General features: G+C 39.6%; 1 protein-coding gene across 7 annotated transcripts in view; it reads right to left on the reverse strand.

The window, feature by feature from the left end:
• The window catches only part of RAPGEF6 (Rap guanine nucleotide exchange factor 6), a 133045-nt gene that overhangs the window by 13916 nt on the left and 98887 nt on the right, over window positions 1-20242 (reverse strand). For 5 of the 7 annotated variants that reach the window (XM_080400443.1, XM_080400447.1, XM_080400442.1 and 2 more), the window contains 9 exons: window positions 19033-19273; window positions 17555-17938; window positions 15269-15480; window positions 14257-14380; window positions 11864-11887; window positions 8996-9216; window positions 6342-6533; window positions 4752-4886; window positions 3275-3388 (listed from right to left, as the gene is read on the reverse strand). In XM_080400443.1, the coding sequence (XP_080256569.1) occupies window positions 3275-3388; window positions 4752-4886; window positions 6342-6533; window positions 8996-9216; window positions 11864-11887; window positions 14257-14380; window positions 15269-15480; window positions 17555-17938; window positions 19033-19273 (1647 nt within the window). The remainder of the gene's footprint in view (window positions 1-3274; window positions 3389-4751; window positions 4887-6341; window positions 6534-8995; window positions 9217-11863; window positions 11888-14256; window positions 14381-15268; window positions 15481-17554; window positions 17939-19032; window positions 19274-20242) is intronic. The other 2 variants (XM_080400445.1, XM_080400444.1) reach the window with 1 other exon arrangement.

Genomic DNA, 20242 nt, shown 5'->3' on the forward strand with positions numbered 1-20242 from the left:
CTTCCCTAATACCCAATCTGAACTTCCTGCTTCAAGCCATTCCCAGGAGTCCCAGGACACCAGAGAGAAGAGATCAGCACCTCCCACTCTGCTATCCCTTGTGAGGAACTGTAGACATCAATGAAGGCATCCTTCAGTCTCCTCTGCTCCAAGCTGAACAGACCAAGTGACCTCAGCTGCTCCTCTTAAGTTATGCCCTCTAGTCCTTTCACCACCTTTGTTGCCCTCCTTTGGGCACATTCCAGTATTTTTACACCCTTTTTCTACAGTGGAGGCCAAAACTGCACACAACACTCAAGGTGAGGCCATATCAGTGCTGAATATGGCGTGACAACCTCTTCTTTCTGTGCCTAATGCAGCCCGGGCCACGGGTGGCCCTTTCGGCTGTCAGAGCACACTGCTGACCCATCTTGGGCTTCCCATCCACTACAACCCCCACATCCCCTTCCGCAGCGCTGCTCTCCAGCCTTTGCCCCCAGGTCTATACATACATCCAGAAATACTTTGTCCCAGGTGCAGAATCTGCTATTGGTTCTTGTTCTATTTCATAAAGCTGGTGACTGCTCAGCACTCTCATCAAGATCGCTGTAAGACCTCTCTGGTCTGGAAGGAATCAACAACTCCTGATTTAGAGCTGTCAGCAAACTTAGTTGTGTGCACTCAACTCCCTGCTTCGAGGTCATTGATAAAAACACTGAAGAGGACTGGCCCTGCAATTGTGTCCTGGAGAGCCCCACTAGTGAGTGGCCACCAGTTAGATGGTACCTCATTTACTACAGCTCCTTGGGACGGACCCTTTGGGCCAACTGTTTACCCACAGTATCGTGTACATGCTGGACACTTTGCCCAGAAGGATACCATGAGGGTCAATACCAAAAGCTTTGCTAAAATCCCCAACACCCATATCTGCTGCTGTCCCTTCACCTTCCCAGCAGGCAATCTTGTCTTAAAAGGATATTAAGGTAGTAAGGTGCGACCTTCCCTTCACCAATCCATGTTGGCTTTGACTCATGACCACACTGTCTCGCAAGCATTTTTTAGTAACTCCCAGAATAATCTTCTCCATCATTTTACCTGGCACTGAAGTGAGCCTGACAGGCTTATAATCACCAGGGCCTTCCTCCTTGACTTCCTTGAAAATTGGAACAACATTTGCTAGCTTCCAGTTGACTGGAACTTCTCCAGAGTCCCAAGATCACTGATAAATAACAGACAGATTATCTAGCAATAACGTTAGCTGACACTTTCAGTACCCTGGGATGAATCCCATCAGGTCCCATAAACTTGTGTGTCTTCAGTTGCAGCAGCAAATTTAGGATGCTCAGATTTCAATCTCTCTGGAGTATTCACCTCTCTAGGTAAGTCCATGCACCATCTTATGGGCAGACCAGAGTTCATTCTCTTGTGCTGTCAGGTAACAAAATCAGGAGGTGTCTTAAACTGGTTTGCCGTTTGGTTGATTTTTTAAAATTTAAAAAAAAAAAAAAAAACACCCAAAAAAAAACCCCAAACACTTTGCCTTCAATAATTCTCTGGCCTACAGCTGTGCCTTGTTCGCCTTTAATTGAGGGCAAAACATCTTGAATTAACAACTGTGTGGTGTTTTGGGGTTTTTTTTAAACTTAATATTTTTTTCTTTACGTTCCCAGTGGTTATCTCTATAGCAAATCCACTGCATGTCAGGAAACATATCCCTGCCTTCACTAGGAGAAAACAGTCTACAATATGCCTTATATTATGTGCATAAAGTTACAAAATTAGAACATTTATTTTAAAATACTGGATCATCAACTGCTTCATGTATAGGTAAATAAACATCTGTAAATTAATTAGAACATGGTCTTTCTTTACAGAAGAACACACTGTTGACAGTCCTTAGACGAGCATTTTTCCCCAGATTCCTGCTAATCGCTTGATTTCTCACTTCATTTCTACCTACATGTGCCTTTGAGCTGGACTGCCATATATTTACATCAATTAGGTGAAAATGCGGAATGACCAGGCAGCGTAAAAGCCATACCAGTGATACACACAACTTCATACAGAAAACTGGTGCTAGTAAGTCCATACAAAATACAGAGGTACTATGGAGCCACTGGTATATGTGTCACTGAGCATACAGCTCATAATTTGAGAAATTTCACAGCTTAAGCTTGATTATTGCTGTAAGATTTTAAGAGCAAATATGAGCCTTAAACATCGGTATTATCAAACTATAAAAAGAACTGTAACTTATGAATGAAAATAAATGTATTTAAGACCAGTATTCGTAAGGTTCCATTTCAGTTTCTTTTCCTTTGACAATAATTAATACCTCACATTCTTCATTTTGTCTAATGGACTTCTAAAAATTAACACAACTGTAGTGTAAGTAAGAAATGTTCTCAAAGTGCGTCTTAATTTTAAGACGCTTTTCTTCAAGAACTTCAAAGACCTGGAGAACAAAAGAACCCTTCCTCATTAAAGAGATTAACACTATCTGAGAGCTCAGTCATTCAATAACAGCATATGTGTATAAACAGACTGAACACCAAGTCTTTGCTGGGCTGAAAAGGTCAGCAGACGAAGACGTGACCAATGCAAGTTCACACCAACACTGGAAGCGAGTATTTGATTTACATCATATGAGGGACTATCTAGAGTCTAATTAAGAGAATGTTGCAGAACTTACTGTGTCGTTGGCATTTGTGAAACACTAAATAACAGAACTGCCACTGTGCCTGCTCCTTGATTTTCTAAACTTCACATTATTGTCTTCACTGAACTGTAAGGGTGATTAGCTATAAATAACTGACACAAATATCTGAAAGGGAAGCACATTCAACAGCTTAAACATGTACATGAATAATGCTAAAATGACTTGGATAAAATCTGTATATCTGACACAAACTGGGCGTCATTGTCTTTCTCCTAAGAATACATCATAGAGTCTTCCTTCTTTTTCTAGACTTCATGCATAGGCAGTAAGATGTCCACACATTGCTGTTGCTATAGATACTTGCTGTACTCAGAGCATCGCTGTCTTTCTCCGTTTGGTTTTCACTCCCTTCTGAGACTTCAGCATGTTCTGCTTCCCTTTTGGCAGCAAAAGCTGTTCTTTCCCTGGAGAAGCTTCTTTCCCTAAGTCTTCTAAACAGGGGTCCCTTTATTTTCCTGTGCTCACGCTCAGCTTCTGCCTTTTCACTCTCATCCTCTCTTTCTCCCTTTCCACTTATGTCAGAACTGCCTCTTGCTTGGACAATCATCCGAATTTTCTTTTGCAAATAAGCCCCACCTATTCCGTAGCTGCGTTGTCCACTGTTCTTGTTGCTGGTTTCACTGGCAAGTGATGAGGAAGAGCCCGAGAGATTCATCTGACTGCAGTTATCCGACCTCTGGATGTTACCAACTACGATAAAGTACACACAGGCAGATCTTGATAAGTGACGTGATAAATAACAGCAAAAATAACATTGTGCTTTTAAAGCCTTTTTTCTTCAATCTTATTTGCATATCACTTGGGTACAGCTCAAAAGAAAATGAAATCTAAGATTAAGTGGAATGTGTTTGTGCCTAAAATTACATCTTTCAGCTGTCTGTGAAGCACCTAATTTTAGTTCAATGAGCTGTTAGCACTACACATACAACAGGGTACGGATCACCTCAATCAAATTAGATCAGTGCTAAAAATATGCTGAAAGCAAGTTGAATTAATGAAATAATCCCAAATAAACAAAATATTATTTTCAAAGAACTAGATGAAAGTTAACAAAAATAACATTTTTAAGCGATGCTCAAAAATCTCAGTGGAGCTAGGTTTGGCAACCCAAGTAATTAAGCTTCTTATACATATGCTGTGTTTAAGTAAAATAAGTGGCATTCTCCTAAAGGAAACAGTATCTTGTGAAGGCAGAAGTGGACGGACCAGCATGATCTCCCACTGAGAAGGGTGAGAAGATGCAGTAAGTCACCATGCCATGCCATGCTAATCCAGTGGCTTGGGGCTGTCAGTGAGTCAGAAGCAGCACAGAAGGGAGGGAGAAATGCCTTACACCATTCCACACTGACCACACTGGCTGACTACAAAGTGGTGTTAAGAGATTTCAAATGAATTCCCATCCAAGGTTGGTTGACTAATGATGAAGTGATGCGGGTCTTTTAAGATGAAGACATCAAAAATAAAGGGGTTCTCAGAGCATCATGATAGACAGGGACGTATACAAAGCCCTGTGCACAAGAACAAAAAATATGAATGGCAACTCAAGGATTTAGATGGATGCGCTACTTCTGCGGCTATCAAAACCATCTGTTCTGGAGAACTATGACACCATTTTATCTCCAGCTCCATCTAATCACCTGATATCCCAGCTACCTTAGGCAAAAACATAAGCTGCAGCTTCCATGCAACACTATTGTCTTCAAGTTTGCAAATCCCATTTGTATAAGTAGCCACCTAAATCGGAACCAATATGCCAATAGGCAAAAACTCTTAAGATCTACCAGGAATTTTGTCAGAAGCACTTCATTTTTTAAGAAAACAACTCTTACCCTTTTTTAATAGTAGGTGACTCAAAGCCAAAACATATAAATACACTGAAAAACTATGTCTACTCATAGACAGACATGATTCTATTCTTGACATGACTATTCTAGACTACTATTTCTCTGACATGTCATTACCAACAAATATTCCTGCCACTGCCTGCCCTGGTTTTAGTACAGCCCAGGCCGATGCTGACACACACACCGGGAACGCTCACGCACACACGTACCTTTGCGTGGAGAGCCCTGAGGAGAAGCGGGTGGGCTGGAGTGCAAAGATGATGCCATGGACATAGTGTCATCTGTTTGTTTCTTACTACTTACTTCCTCTGACAAGCTTAAGGACTTCTGCGGAGAGCCTGTACCTATTAAAACCATGGAATTATTTACTGCATGTTGTTATTCTTTCAAGTTAGTGATATCTGTTTGAACTACAAATAAGCACAGTGTTCACCAATCACTGGAGTATTCAGCAAAGAGAGGAGCAGGCACTCGGATTAATCCTGCGTGTGGAGGCAGTCTCCATTTCAAATTTAGATCAGATCAACAGTGGCTACTGCTGCTGCTGGCTGCTCATCTGAAGTGTGTTCCAACGCCCCGGTCATAACCACAACCATTTTAACAGATACACTAAATGTGGGTTTGGTAAAGGACTAAAAATTGTAACGCACAAAACTTGGAGGAAACCCTTGCCCATAACACTGTTGGGACAGTGTTAAAAACAATTTGCAATCTGCATCATAGCCAACAAGTCAGGTCAAGATCTTCACAATCACAAGTTCTCAAATCAGCGCTCATGGGTGCTATACACAGCTTGGCAAGTTGAGCAAAACCAGTGAGCCATTTTACTTTGCCAACCAGTATTTCAGGATTTCTTGCACTACCAGACCACCTTGCAGAAGGACAGTGCTGAGGAGTGAAGCTGTCAATAGCTTTTTAGACGAACACTGAACACTTAACACACGGGAATGAAGAAACACCTCTCAGCAAAGCTTCTGGAGCATATCAAGTTGCACGGGCTTTTAAGAGGAGACTTGAAATAACCGAACACTTTATTTTATATGCTGCAATATATTGTTTGCTAAAGCTACTTTAAAGGATATTGATGCTTGATGCATCATAGAATCATTTTGTATCATTTACTAACTGCAACTAACTTTATTCAATAACCCACAATCGGAGCTTTCAAGTGATACAACAGTTATTCAAACAGGTCAAAAGCATTTTAATACATAATGCTGCTTTGCAACTAGCAATTTTAGAGACAGAAAAAACTGATTGTCACTAGGAGCAATTAAAACCATGTTGCTCCATTTGACAATAACATTGTTATAATGGTGTTCCCAGAGGCTAAATTATTAGATGTCTGTGATTTGTGATTTCAGCTAAATTTACTATACTTCATTTTGTCATTAAAAGAAACAAGCAATGTTGTTCTCTGTGCAAGATCCCTCTAGAATGCAGAAATACATAGTAAAAGACTTAACACAGTACATCTGACCTGTTTGAGAGAGATTAAGATCACTTTAGTTAGAACATGTTCATCAGTTCAAGGAGAAAAAAAAAAAGTGAAAAAGCAAGAGCATATGTGGAAACAGCACCTTACCATTAGCTGTTTTAAGAAATTTTAAAATTGTGCGAATGGCTAAGAAAACAGCACACTCTCTTAAAACACAGCAATATGCTTCAGCTGTTTTCAAGTGAATGAAGTAAATGAAGCACAGTGGCATCTCAAATTATCCACCCAACTACAAGCAGCTCCTCCCTTTTGCTTACTTCATCTACAAAACTCTCCAGGCAAGTGACGTGAAGATACTCACTGAATGTGACATGATCCTTTGTCAGTCCCTTTTTCCTGCTGGGGTATAAATTCACAGTTGGAACCTGAAGAACTTGACTCATCCTGTTTTGTTGATGCTGATGGGCTTTAGTGGTTTGGCCAATTGATCTCATGGGTACTGGAGACATTTCTGAGGATTTTGCTCCCCTTCTTTCACTTAAATTCTTTGTCACTGTTACAGAAAAATTACATATAACTAACTTGCACTTTGAATTGCAGGATTATTACAGTCATTCTGAGTACAACCATCCAGACAAAACCACCATGGTATGAAGGAGATGAAACCTACGTGAAACCATTTCTACTCCAAAACACACACCTTCCATTACACTGAAGAGGCTGTTGCATGAAATGGCATTTTAAAAAAAACTAAACCCTTTAAAGTGCCATAGAGGTACTTTATAAAAAAGACAAAAACTGTGATTTATTTCTACCAGAAGTCTGCATTTTAGCTGTTTGTACGTAAGGCGCAAAAGCATAACAGCATTTTCTTCAAAATGACATAATGCCACCAAAGGGAGCAGGAATGGTCGTTTTGCAAGTGGCACGAAACCTTTCACTAGGTGGCACAATTGATTTACAACACAGGGCACCGATTCAGTTTCTACATTTACCACACAGCAATTAATAAAGTCTGAAGTTAAGGCCATCTGACTTCTCCTTAAATTCTCTTGGAAAAGTCTGGGTTAGAGCACTACTGCTGCTCACTCCTCCTGCAAGCAAGGCCAGGAGAATTTTACTACTGAGGTAAGAGACTGGCGAGCTGTACCTCCTACTCTTCTGGCTATGTGAAAAAAGCCACACCAATCTGCACAAAACTGATCTGCAAAAACAGGTACCAGGCTCTGTCATTCAAAGCTACTTGGTCACATTTTAAATGTGGGTAAAGACTCAACGTGTGGAAGAACTCCTCCAGCAGCAGTTCGGTGCTCCCCTTCCACCCGCGCAAAAAACATGAGGGGGCTGGCAATTCCCTCCTGCTCCACATCGTTCCCCCATCCTTTCTGCTAGCTCTGCAAACTATGAGTATAATCTCAACCAGACCAGTTACCTGTGGTTTTGGGGTTTTTTTGGTGGTTTTTTTGGTGGCTTTTTTCCTGTTTTTTCAAAATAGTTACTTTAATAACATGCCACTCTACTATATATTTATGTATATATCCACTTAACCTCCATTTTTCTTTTCTGAAGTTTAAGAGGACTTGATCTGCTTAACTACATGGAGTAAAAGTTAGTATATGTTCCCTATTTTTACTTCCAAATATCTATGGCTAGCACTGTGCAAAGAAGATTTTAAATTATTTTTTTAAAACAACTGAAAAATAACCTGGTAACATTTATGTTTGTCTCCTGAGCATAGTACAGCCACCTGTTACGTTTGCACATACATCATCTATCAATAGTTCATCCTGACAGGCTTTAATTTATTGTTTTGGTGGAGGAGCGAAACATAAAGCCCACAACAGCATCACCTCTAAGTCAAAACATTCTGTGCTATTCCATACCTGGCTGAACAAGCACACACAGAACACCTCTCCTCTAACAATGCATGATGCCCTGCATCTTTTTATTCAGAGCTGCCTTTGATTTCTGGAGCCCTCAGGCACAAGGCTAGTGTGAATACACAGACTTTTAACATTTTTATAAAGGCAGTCAAGGATGGCTGTTTCCAGGATTCCTACATCAGTGCTATGTAAAAGGAAATGCTAAAAAAAAAAAATAAAAAAAAACGCATAGGAAGGTACCTTAGGAAGTAACAAGGATTTGTATTCTTAATACTGCATAATGGAAAGGATTTAAAATTTTATCTTCAAGATGCCATTCCCTAGTCATGCTTTTAACTTACCGCATCAGAGACAAAACAGTATTTGAAAACAAAACCAAGTTTTAAACTGCTACATTTGGACAACAGACAAGCATGAACACTGTTTCGATTAGCAAGGTTACTACTCTTCTATTTTGAAACAAACCTACCTTTCAAGAAACTGGAAGTTTTGATCCTTAGAAAGGATCAAAACCAAACACAATAACCATTTCTCATTTTTAAATAACAATTTACTGACCTGTGTAAGATAGGAGGTTAGATAATTTGTTTAGTTAGACGGTTGCACAGGAGTTCAAATTATGGAAACTGTCTTGCTGCAGCCTTCAATTCTTGGCTGTCAAGCCATGTCAATCCCATCAGTCAGTATTGACCTAACTTCTCCTTCAACAATCTTCATTTATTCTAAGCTGTAATCCATTGCAGCTTCTATATTGATTTTGCCTCTTTTCATTTTCTTGCTGTTCATACGGTAAACGTTACTTTTATCCTTCCTAATTCTGTACAAGGACAGCAGGGCAAGAATAGAGCTAATGTACTATTGAATTTCCTTCCAGACTGATGAAAAGACACACAGTTTAAGAACTAAAGGTCAAACTAGAAAACATCACTGAAGTTCTCAGAGTTCAACCAAGATTCAAAGATAAATACTGGCTTGCTGAAATTCTAAGTACATGAACTGACAAACAGGCACTTCCTAGAGTATGTCTTCTTGAAGGTAGAAGAGAAAGATCATAAATGGGTATTTCTAAGGAAGGAACAAGATTTTTATAGATTTCATAGATCATGCCAGCGTTCTAGATCACTGTACTTACGAGTGCTATATGCAGGCTCACACTGAAGTGACAATATTTGGATCTTTTCCTCGTCTGTCTCTACATTCAGGTTGGACAAGTACTGCTTAACCTTCCTCGCCATCTGGGCATCCTCGTACAGCTTCTTGGCGTTCAGAAGGGAGCTGCGTCGGGCACGTTTTTTATGAGCGCCTCCTTGCACATCCAGCATATTTGAGTTTGTGCTGCCCTGGCTAAGAGACCTATAAAAGAAGAGAGCGATGCAGTAAATTTTTAGGTCTCAACAGCAATGAAGAGCTACAGTAGCAGACGCCAAAGCAGATTAATACCAATAATCTTCAGTTAGGGCTAGTGCATGCTGATGCAAATGAGTTAAAAAGATGAACAGCATTAAAACAACACTTGTCTTCTGGTAAATTGATAGCAGCAACTTGAATCTAGAAGAGGATTGCATGTTGAAGTGTGGAACTAGGAAGAATGAGGCGCAACGCTGCGTACAGTACCCATTTCGCTCTGTTAATGAACCGCTCTCTTTCTGGCCCACACCATTTCTACTGTAGATTGTAGGAGTGGACAAACTTGGTAACTTTGTTGGTTTAAGGAATTTGGTACCCACTGTACGCATCAGGCCTACAACAGAAACTTCTTGCTATTAGCATAGTATAGAAGTGACTGAGTATTGTGATTCTCTTAGAAAACTGAGCTTCTGACAATGTTAGAATAAGCAGAAATATTATGTAAAACATGCAAAGTACATTTTATTATGCACTCAACTTCTTTATCCAATTAAAAACATTCACAGAAGAGCAGCTCATTAATGTATCCCAACAAAGGTCAGGAAGGCAGTTATGATATGCATATGCCCAGACCTTGTACAGACTTGCATCTATGAAAGACAATGCTCCCTCAACACTCCTAATTTTGAGCTGCCAATTCTATCAGCAACTGAAGCAAAAATAAATAATCCCCAAATTGTCAACGTACATCAGTTACCCTCCCTGACAGCCACTCTTATTCACACCGAATCAGTGAACCAACAACTGATAGTGGTATAGTTCAAACAAACACATCACCCACTCCCACTGTCAAAAGCCCAACGGCCAAAACAGTCCTAATGTATTTCTTAATAAACGGAGATCATAGTGTATGTTACCTGTAAATTCTAACAGAAAGTTGTTTCAAGTTGGTTGGTTGTGGGTTTTTTTAAACAGAGGAATAACTTTAAAAGGCTAAATTATTTGTGAAGACATTTAGCAAGATCTTGGTTGTGTTTACAGAATCACAAGTGGCAGAATAAATCTCCAGCAGAGAAGGGCCATAACGGCCAAAAAAGTCAGAAAGGAACATGTTGTTAGAGGAAGTCTAAAGAATCAAGCACACTAAGCTTAAAAAATAAGAAGTGATAGAAAACAGCTGACTGCAATATTTTCAAAGATGTTAAATGAGTCAATCTAAGAGAAAACATAAGCTTAAAAACTGGCAGAAATGTATAGCTTAAGTAAAAAAAGTAATGCTATTATAGGCAAAAAGCAGCAAAAGGCGTGATGGACTGTTCACACTTATTCAAACCAAGGGGGCACTCCCATCTCCTACGGATAAGAACAAAGCTAATACCTCATGTGTTATGAAACAGGAAACTACACTATGTTTATTTTTAATGATATAGATATTTTACTGCTGACGTACACACTGGTTTTCTTTTAAGCCTGGACTTGACGTTTTAAGGCAACTTAATTCCATTTCCTCTAAAAATGATTTCTCCTTATTCACTTGTGCTCACAGTAATCCCAAGGGTTAGAAGTTACACTGGCTCCAGCTGGGCATGAGGTATTTCTCCCCAGCAGCTGTACTGGGAGCAGCTGATAACTGACCACCTAACACTGCCAGCCGAGCTCTCCTGCACCAAGGCCACCCACACGCTGCTCATCATGCATCAGGGACCAGTATCCAAACCTGCTCTCCCCAGTTTGCCTAGCACAAGCCCTGGCACTGTTCCCATGACTGTTGGCAGGGGTAAATCCGTTCTCTGCACAAAAGAGCCTGGACACACTTTGCAGACAAATTGCACGGCTACACCAGGCTTCCCCTGCCACTTGCAAAGCGATTGCAGCAAGGGCAGGGCACTGCGGGCGTTCCTGCCTCTGCCCTCCACACACTGCTGACATGCTCACATACAGCTGGCTTCAAATTGGGCACCCACAGCATCAGAAGTAGAGTTTCCAAGTGCAAAGGTACACAGATAATAGATTATGGGCAAAAATACACATAAAGATCATATAAAATATGGCTACATCATCATCTTTAAATCACTGCCATGTGTCAGTCAGGATTTTCGCTAACCAACCTTAGCACTCTCATTTCTAGTCATTTCATTATTCAGTCCCTGCAAAATCAAGACTCCCAGTGAAATCAATGAGGATTATGGTGTATGAAAGGAGATACATTTCATATATATACTAAAAATAAACACTTTGAAGCTTGAATGCAATCTTCACGAGGGGAAATTATCACAATTCACGAATCGTAATATAAGTGTCCTTACAGTTTAAATGCAGAATGGCTTAAACTTTCCTGTTACATGTTGAAAAGCAAGTTATTTATTTCCCAAAATAGTCTGCCTTCCAATATAACTGCATAGCAGGTGGGGTTTTTTAATGCATAAAGCCAAAACTCAAACAACTTATCCAGTACACAAAAGCAACGCAGAAATCTTACAGCTGCAGTATAACGTTGACAGTAACCCCTTATTCCTGTTTTCCAAAAAATATGTATTGCAGGGTTAATAAAATGCATGCTGTATTTCAGATGCATGCACTAACGAGGAGGATGCAGTATGTTAAGAGTTGCATAATCTTTATTCATCTTAGTTGCATTCATCTCTACACTTACCCCAAACTTCTCCACCTCTTCTTCCTGTAAGCAAGAGCCATATACATTGAAGCATGTATTTGAACAGAAAAGCACAGGAAAAAAATAAAACAGTTGAGAGTCAGGAAGAAAGATGTAGACAGGAAAGAACAGAAAAGAAAAAATTTCTATACAGCAAAATTCTTCTCAAACAATAACACAATGTTTTAATGGAATGCAAGGGCAGGACTTGCTCATATACTTCAATATGGAAGAACATCTATCAGTTTTTTATTTTTAAGTTTAACCTACAAATTTAAAAACCAGACTTGCACCGAGTTGTCTTGTTAAGTATTTGCTGTAAGTAAAATTCAGTTTTGATGGAGTGCGCAAAAACTGTTCACACTTTCTGCAATATGAGTAAGTTGATTAAATTAATTTATTCTTTGCATTAGGACTGCAGTAAGCATATGAGAAATCATCATCAGTATTCAAGTTTATGATGTTGTTTCCCTTGATTGCTTGCTGGAAAACAAGCTAGTTGCCAAATACACATTGAAAAACTAGATGCTCTATATTAATTGGTAATGAACTTGCTAGCAAGTCTCATGTTACCACTAACAAGCATCTTTTCTTGTTCGTTTTTAATCTTCAAAAGCATTTATTGGTGCTTCATAACACAAACTGATAGATCAAACACCAAAGGCAACGAAAATGAATATAAATGATGTGAAAACATGGAATTATTTTCTTTTAATCTTTGGCACTACCTCTAATATTAGATGCCTAAGCATTTAATGTCAGTGTGCATAATTTAAATTATGGTCATTAAAATGTGTTTCCTAATTCTGAAAAAAACCCAAACTTACATACTAAAGGTAACAATTTACTATTAAATTCATTTAATGATTAGACTTCATTAGGTCTTAGAAAGTGCATGGGGTATCAGGGAAATTTATTTATACAAATTTCACCTGTGAATGTCAAGCTTCCTGAAAAGTAACTGTAGCTTATCAGTAAGTAGCTTTACAACTTTATGCTAAAAAAATTTTGCTAATTCAAATCCAATAGTAGGAAGGTGAATCTCCACTTTGAAACCAGTCCATCTTATAACAGATCCCTCGTTAATGTTTATTTTGTCTCAAACCTCAGCTGGACCAATTTTAAATAAAACAGTTATGTTTCCTGATAGTCAGCACTGAAAACAGACAGGATTCACGACTGGCTGTGAATCCTGACCACTGGAAGACCACGGGGAACCAAATTTCTATGCCCTTACATCTGCTCCGTACCCTTACATCCGCTGCTTCCTTCCCCTGTGCAGATGTAACTGAAATGATAAACCAAAGACAATTACAACTGCACAGGTGAGCTATCGAGTGGAATTTAGTTAGGGCTTGTACAAAGTACGCTTCAGCCACAACTGTTCACTAAGCTTCCTCCATGCTCTGAGCTCCCTCCACGGTGTTCGAAGCTCTCCACCGCTGGCCAGACGCTGCTGGGGACACCCACGGAACAGACAACCCACTGGAGTATTTGTCGGTTTTTGAAGTAGAAACCGTGTAATGATTGGGCACGGGACATCATCTTGTTGCCAGCTCCCCACCTGAACTGCCCCCTGAGCAGCTCTGCCTGGCCGGTTCGGTGCAGAGGCAAGCTAACAGCGCGAGGGAAGGACAACACGGCCCTGCTCAGCATCAGGACCCTGCACAGGAACAACGGAGCTGCTGATGCTTTTAGTTCAGCCAGGGGCAAGCAAACAGATGCAGGAAGTTATTTAGTTCCACTAAATATTATCTGGAGCTAATCAGCACCAGATTTAGAAGTCATAGTGCTTTTATTCTGCAGTTTGACAATACAGAGCCTGATGATATTATGCGTCAGGAAAAAAAAAAAAAAAAGAAACAAAGAAAAAATGAAACAAGAAAACATCTTGCACCTGCTTACACCCTGAGCATATCAGACATCATGTAGGTGGAGCAAGCTGTGCTTAGAACAAGTAATAAAAAAATATTTTGTTGTTTTTAATATGTTATCAGTGGGGTTCTGTTTTGAAGCAACATTTCAGATTTATACATGGGTGATTTAGGTGCTTTTTATATCTCTCTCTCATATATAGATAATATTATACCCCACTAATATTATACCTCTCCCAAAACTACTGACACTAACATTTTATTTAGCAAAAATATGAATCATTCAAATTAGAACCTACTCTTCTTTGCTTTTTGAAGACAAGTTCATTTAGTAGCCATTAAAAGCAGGTTTTGGAAGCATCAATTGCAGTGCCATAATTTGATAAAGATTGTGGTTCGGATGGTAAATGTTAATGGTAAGTTACACAACGAAATATTAACACACTGACGCACACACAAACCCAGACCGCTACCCACGCTGAGACACCTCCAATCCTACTGTCTTTCTAAATTGCACACCTTTGTCTGAACATTACAGCTGGATCCATGTTTGCTGAGGTCATTCTGACAACTTGGCGAATTTCTTTGGCAATCATTCTGAGTTTCTCAAAATTTACCAGGCCATCCACTTTAGAATCATTTCCTGCATAATTGAAACACACACACATATATGAAAAAAGAGTAAGAAATAGTTTGTAATGGTGATGTGTTCCCAGTCCCCCACATCACCCTTCCCCCCTCCCAGCCCCTCCATCAACAACACTGCTTTAATCAAAATAGCAAGAAAACAGGAAAGTCTGGCAAAATACAAATAACAATTAGGCCCACTCAGACTACCTAACATTACTCTTGTTAATCTATTTCTAAAGTCACAAGTATTAGTAGGAGGAAAAAGGAGTAAGTGAACTAAGCTCAAATTCATTGGCATAGATGTTAAAATAATATAAATACAGAACTGACATAAACAGTGTTCACATTCTGAAATTAGCTCAAACTGTTCTGAAATATCACCACCAAGAACTGGGCATATTTGGAAGCACTTTAACCAATTGTGAACAGAACTTTGTGTGAAAAGAACAAAATGGAAATGGTTAAACAAAAACCCTTGAAAATGCTGAAAGCAAGAGTAGGAGGTGTTGTATCATCATAGCTGTCTGAAAGCCGCAACATGGAACGAAAACCTAGAAACATCACTGCAAGTTTTTGCAAGAGAAATATTATGTGAAGCAGTGTAACTACCAGTTAAGCACACTCACCTGCTCTTCCACACTAAGCCTTAGGACAGCTGATGAAGATTAAGCACTGCTTATAAAAATTAAATTCATATTTTTAATATTCTAATTTTTGTCTAGGATCAATCTCTTCCATTATGCATTCAGAGTTCAATTTTATTTTACTCCTACAACGGACACATCAAAAGCATCCTACTTGTGGCAACTTCTTGTAGACATTTGTTGAATCACGGAGCACTGAAGAGAGGGCTAGAGCATCTTCAGGGCTTAGTTTATTATTTCTCTACATTTGACATTACCTTCATGCAGAAATGTGATGTCCTTCTTGACAACAGGAAAAAGTGGAATAATTGGAGGCTGCATGCTCTGGCTGCTAAGGATGTTGCGGTATTTTGCCATGTTTCGAGATGGATCAAAAAGATCTTGAAGGTCTCTGAGGTGCTTTTCATACTTGCTCGGTAACTTTTCCCAGGTGCCTCTGAGACGTGCTACTGGTGCAAGATTTAACCCACTGCAAGGCAGATACATTTCCTTATTAGCTGTTAGCAGAATCACTACCTTTCATAAGGAAGTAAAGGGCTGGAGTTCTGTTTTAAGGATTAAAAATAGCTTTCACAAGTTTAACTGTAAAGCTGGGGGAATGCCAGGCTGCATGTCCATCACAGTAAACCTCTGCTGTTCACTCATGAGCAAACGAAAAAGAACTGTAAAGAGCATGACTGCTTCCTAGTCACAAAGTACAAATTTCAAGTTAGCCTGCCGAAACAATCTCGCTGTAACATTGTACTGACACCGATTTAATTTAAGAACCACTTCTCTCCTGTAAAAATGTATACCACAATAAGGACAAAAAGGGTGAAAAATTAATGAGGTGAATACATGGCTACAGTAGCAAGTGAGAACGGTGCGCACCTTATCCCAAGCAAAAGCAGCAAGACTTTAGAGGAGCACGTTTGGAGCATTTGTAAATGAGCACCACCAGACTGAGAATTAGGAGCCACTATTTTAAAACTTGTTATATACTCTCATTCTCATAAGTAAAAATATATCCATGATTAGTTGGACGCAATAAAAAAAAATAAATTAAATATATCCATCCTCCCTATCATAATCTGTCACCAACTTTGAATTCGTGGCAAAATTACTTGAGCAAAGTCCTCATAGGTACAGAAGTGGAAAGCAATATTCTCCAGCATTCATTAATAAATCCACAATCCCACAATTACTGAATTTGTTATTCTGAGAAGACTTTTCTTCTCATTTTGAAGGCTTCAGAAACTCATTCTGTATTTATTTTTATTTTTTTAATACAGACTTCTCTCCATGCTATTGTCAATTCACAAAGCCTTCTCACATGAAAAAAATCAAGCATATGCTGCCACACAGCTCCTCTTTTACATGCTACACCAGGATGGCTATCCTGCTATTTCAGGAGACATATGGCATCGTATTGATATGCAATGCAAGGCAAGGAAAGAAAAAGAACCCCTGTGGCATATGCTAACAAAGCCATATTCCTCTGGAAATGAGTAAACCAAAACAACTAATTTATTTGCTTTTTCTGACCAAAGACCGCTTCAGTCATGGCCTGATTAGACTTAATCAAGAAGCAGGAAGAGTCATTTCTCCACCTATGACAAAAAAAACATGACAAATTAAGCAGCAGAATACAGAAATTAGATTCAGTATCCACATGTATATTCGCTGTGTAATGAGTAGCCACAGCCCCAGTGGTTGCCCAGTACCCTTTAAGCAAATTAATGATTTTTTATTGTATGACTAAACAGAAGCTGGTACCATTTGATTAACTGACTAGATTTTGAAGAAAATATTTTAAAATGGTATTTTCAAAGACGGTGCTGGTGCTGCAATCCAGCCTGAATCCAGATCTTTGTCTCGTGAATCACAGCACCTGGTTTGGTTTGTTTTTTTTTTCCTTGAAGTAAAACGTTGGTATAAGGTAACTGCAAATAAAGGAAATGCTGAACTCATGCTGTTAAAGTAGCAGCATCTAGTATAAATCAGAAGAGAAAGTCTAAATGTGCAAATGAAGAGGGGAAAAAAAACAGAGAAGCAAGCAGGTGACAGGAAAGAATGAAAATGAAAAATAAACTAAACCAAGACTGATTTGAGGAAGTCCTTACAATGAAAGGAAGAAATACAGTAATCTCATCGTCGCAGGTATGACTTGGTACACACTGAAAAAGTAGCAATGACTGAAATAAGAAGGGAAATTGGGTGCCAGAATCATGGAAAATGACTGCGACATTCAGGCAGGTTTCAGAAGTTCATCCATCACACAGTGCTTTGGTCCAAACCCCCTCTCTCCCTGCTAGTAACAGTTAAAAACCAAGACAGTCCCATCAGCCAGAGAAATGAGACTGAACTCCGGACGCTGAGGAAGAAACAGACTGCAGCGACAATGTGTACAGCCTGGCTTTTTGAAAAGCTCGGTAATTCCCTGAAAACCACCCAGCGCCACTGGTAATCTGTTCAGGATATACCTGTTTCTTTTCTTTCCGTTTAGATGAACAGAACTGCCTCTGACAGCACAGATGGGATCTGACAAACGGCAAGTATTTTACCTTATAACAGCGAACATGGAATTGAAGTTCTTGCATTCTCGGCAGTGGAGGGCAATTTTAATGAAATGCTTAATAATCTTCATTCTTTTGAGTTGGTTGGGCTCTGCTAAAATTTCCATGGCAACCCAGAATGTCTCTTGATTTATGACGTCCTCAAACTGTTTCAGGTGAGCATTGCCTGTTTTGGAGTCCAGCTTATAAAGGTCATCGATGTATTCTGTAGGCTCAATATTGCGAAATAATTCAAAGTCTCTCATGGAAAGCTGAGTGGCGACCTCAATGGTGCTCAGCTGTAGGAGGGAAATTTGGCTTTCTCTCAGCAGCTCTTGAGCATCCTCATCCGAGCATAAGGTTTCTGTCTCCATATTGTTTTTTAGATAATACCTGAAGAATATTTGAGTTACAATAAAACATTAGAGATGCTCTTCAGAGGGTTTGTGAACACAAAGACATTGAATTATACCAGTCAGTGTGGGCATTACTGACACCGCAGCGGTGTTTATGCGAGAGCATTTCCCCGTTACTGTGAGAAGCCAATGTAAAAGGCAAAGACAGAGGCAAGAAGGGACAGCATAACCTTGTACTGTAGCTAGTATAAAATAACATCATTACTGAAGTAAAAAAACTACTTCAAAAGCTGTTTTAATCTACCTCTATGCTAGTATTTTCTATGCTGTACTCTGCAATATGCTGTAGCTTTCACCTTCAGAAGAAGGTCAGTTACTTTTCCATTTGTAAATTCAGCAGTGAAATAACACTTTAAATACACGTTAGTCCTGAGAAATCTCTTGTTAATGTATTTCTCCATTCCTTACATAAATTTAGTGTGACATATTAATATTTATATGAAGCGCATAGTATTCAGGAAATGAAAATGTATGTGGAAAATTCATTTCCATGGTCCCAAGCAGATCACTTTCAGATATACAAAAGTTTATTCCTCATAAATTCCCTCTGTTGCCTAGCAAAGACGACGAAAGAATTTTTTTTTATTTAAACTCTCTTCTGGTATGGATCAGGTCATCAGATAAAACTGAAGCCCTTAACATTTCAGAAACATTCGTAACAGTACACGTAGAAATGGAAGAATTTATCTCAGGTTACTATCAGTTCATTGCAACATGACATCACTGAGAAAGAAATTAATTGTATGCTTTAATCCTGAAGTACATATGGAAAGCGTCAGGAGAAATGTAACTTTAAGTGTAAGCCACTATGTACTTCATCCTGATCCTCTTAACTTAGCTGTCATGCAAGCTCACTGTAGATTTAGGGAGAGGTTTTTTGGGTGCAGAAGAGGAAGGTGAAACAAGGAAGAGAACAGGTGAGGGAAAGCTAAGCTACTGGCATTCACTTGCTTGTTCTTCTAATAGACACCTGTATTTTAATGTAACATCCCTCCCCAGTATTTCTTTTGGATGTTTCCATCCTAAAAGACAAATAAATCCAAACCGAAACCCTAACAAGGGTGCGCTTACCGCCCATTGAGCTGAATCCTGTCAGCCAGTTTGGAGAACTGGTCTGGGAGCCTGCGCTGTTTGATGACTCCCTCGGGGCTGACGGACACCTCGCACAGGGAGTAGGTCTCCGGGGCTCCTGTCAAGTTGAATTCGTGGACAGCGTGGCTCACCACCTCTTTTGCTGTAGTGTCTTTGCTGATGATAATGTAACAACTCTGCTGATCCGCTTTGAAGACTCTGATTACTTGATCTGGAATATCTAAAATAACAGAGTAACACCTTTAAAGAATGAAGTTATGTAGGACGTTACTTATCCCTTGAAAAGACACAAGGTCATTTACTGTCTCATTCAATAATGAGAAAACAAGAAAACAGCTAGTGAGGAAAACAAAAAAAGCCACACTGGACTTGATAAATAAACTATAATATTCAGTTGTTTCCTTCTACTTTGAGAGAGAAAAAAAGAAAAAAAAAAAAGTCTCCTCTCTGCACGTCCTCAACCCAATTACTTTATCATCCCATGACCACAACCAAAGTACAAGACATGTAGATCTATTGCTAAGCTGCACACTGCCCTTCTCAGCATGTCTCAAAAACTTTGGCAGCATCACTTCTGCTTTGGCTCTTTTATCTTTGCGACAGCCAGAATCCACACGCGTGCCAGGGCACTCTTCCCAGGGATGGGAAGCCATGGAGCACGCATGGATGGGCTGTGGGCAGGAGGACGCGAAGGGGAAAGGGTATTTGGTTGTTCTCATCACTAGCTGCAAACTTTTACACTCGCTCTCTCACCCTGAAGGAGCTAAGCTGCTGCAGCAGTTAATTCTTTGGCTAGTGTATATTTATAGCACGTTTTATGTATTACAAATGCATTAGAGAACAGCTTTATCTGAGGCAGCCTACAGCAGGAATTAAGTATCTGAAGAAACACAGGTTTAATCTACAACTTGATGATTGAAATAATTTGCTCCATTAGCTATTACAGAAGGCTTGATTTTCAAAATAAAACTGATTGGGGAAAAAAGTCGAGTCAGAGTGCACACTAATTTAAAACTCAGGGAGAGCACAGTTTTCCTTCCTCCCTGAACTCTGAAGACTAAAACTTCACAAGTTTTCGACAGACCGGAGAGGGTGGGAGGCTCCTGGCGAGGCCTCAGCCACGTCTCCAGAGCCTGCAGCACCGCGGTACCTCCGCGTCGGGGCTCCCGGCCGGAGACAAGAAGGGCTG

This window comes from Falco punctatus (genome assembly GCF_963210335.1).
Source record: "Falco punctatus genome assembly, chromosome: 8".
Classification (NCBI taxonomy): Eukaryota; Metazoa; Chordata; class Aves; order Falconiformes; family Falconidae; genus Falco; species Falco punctatus.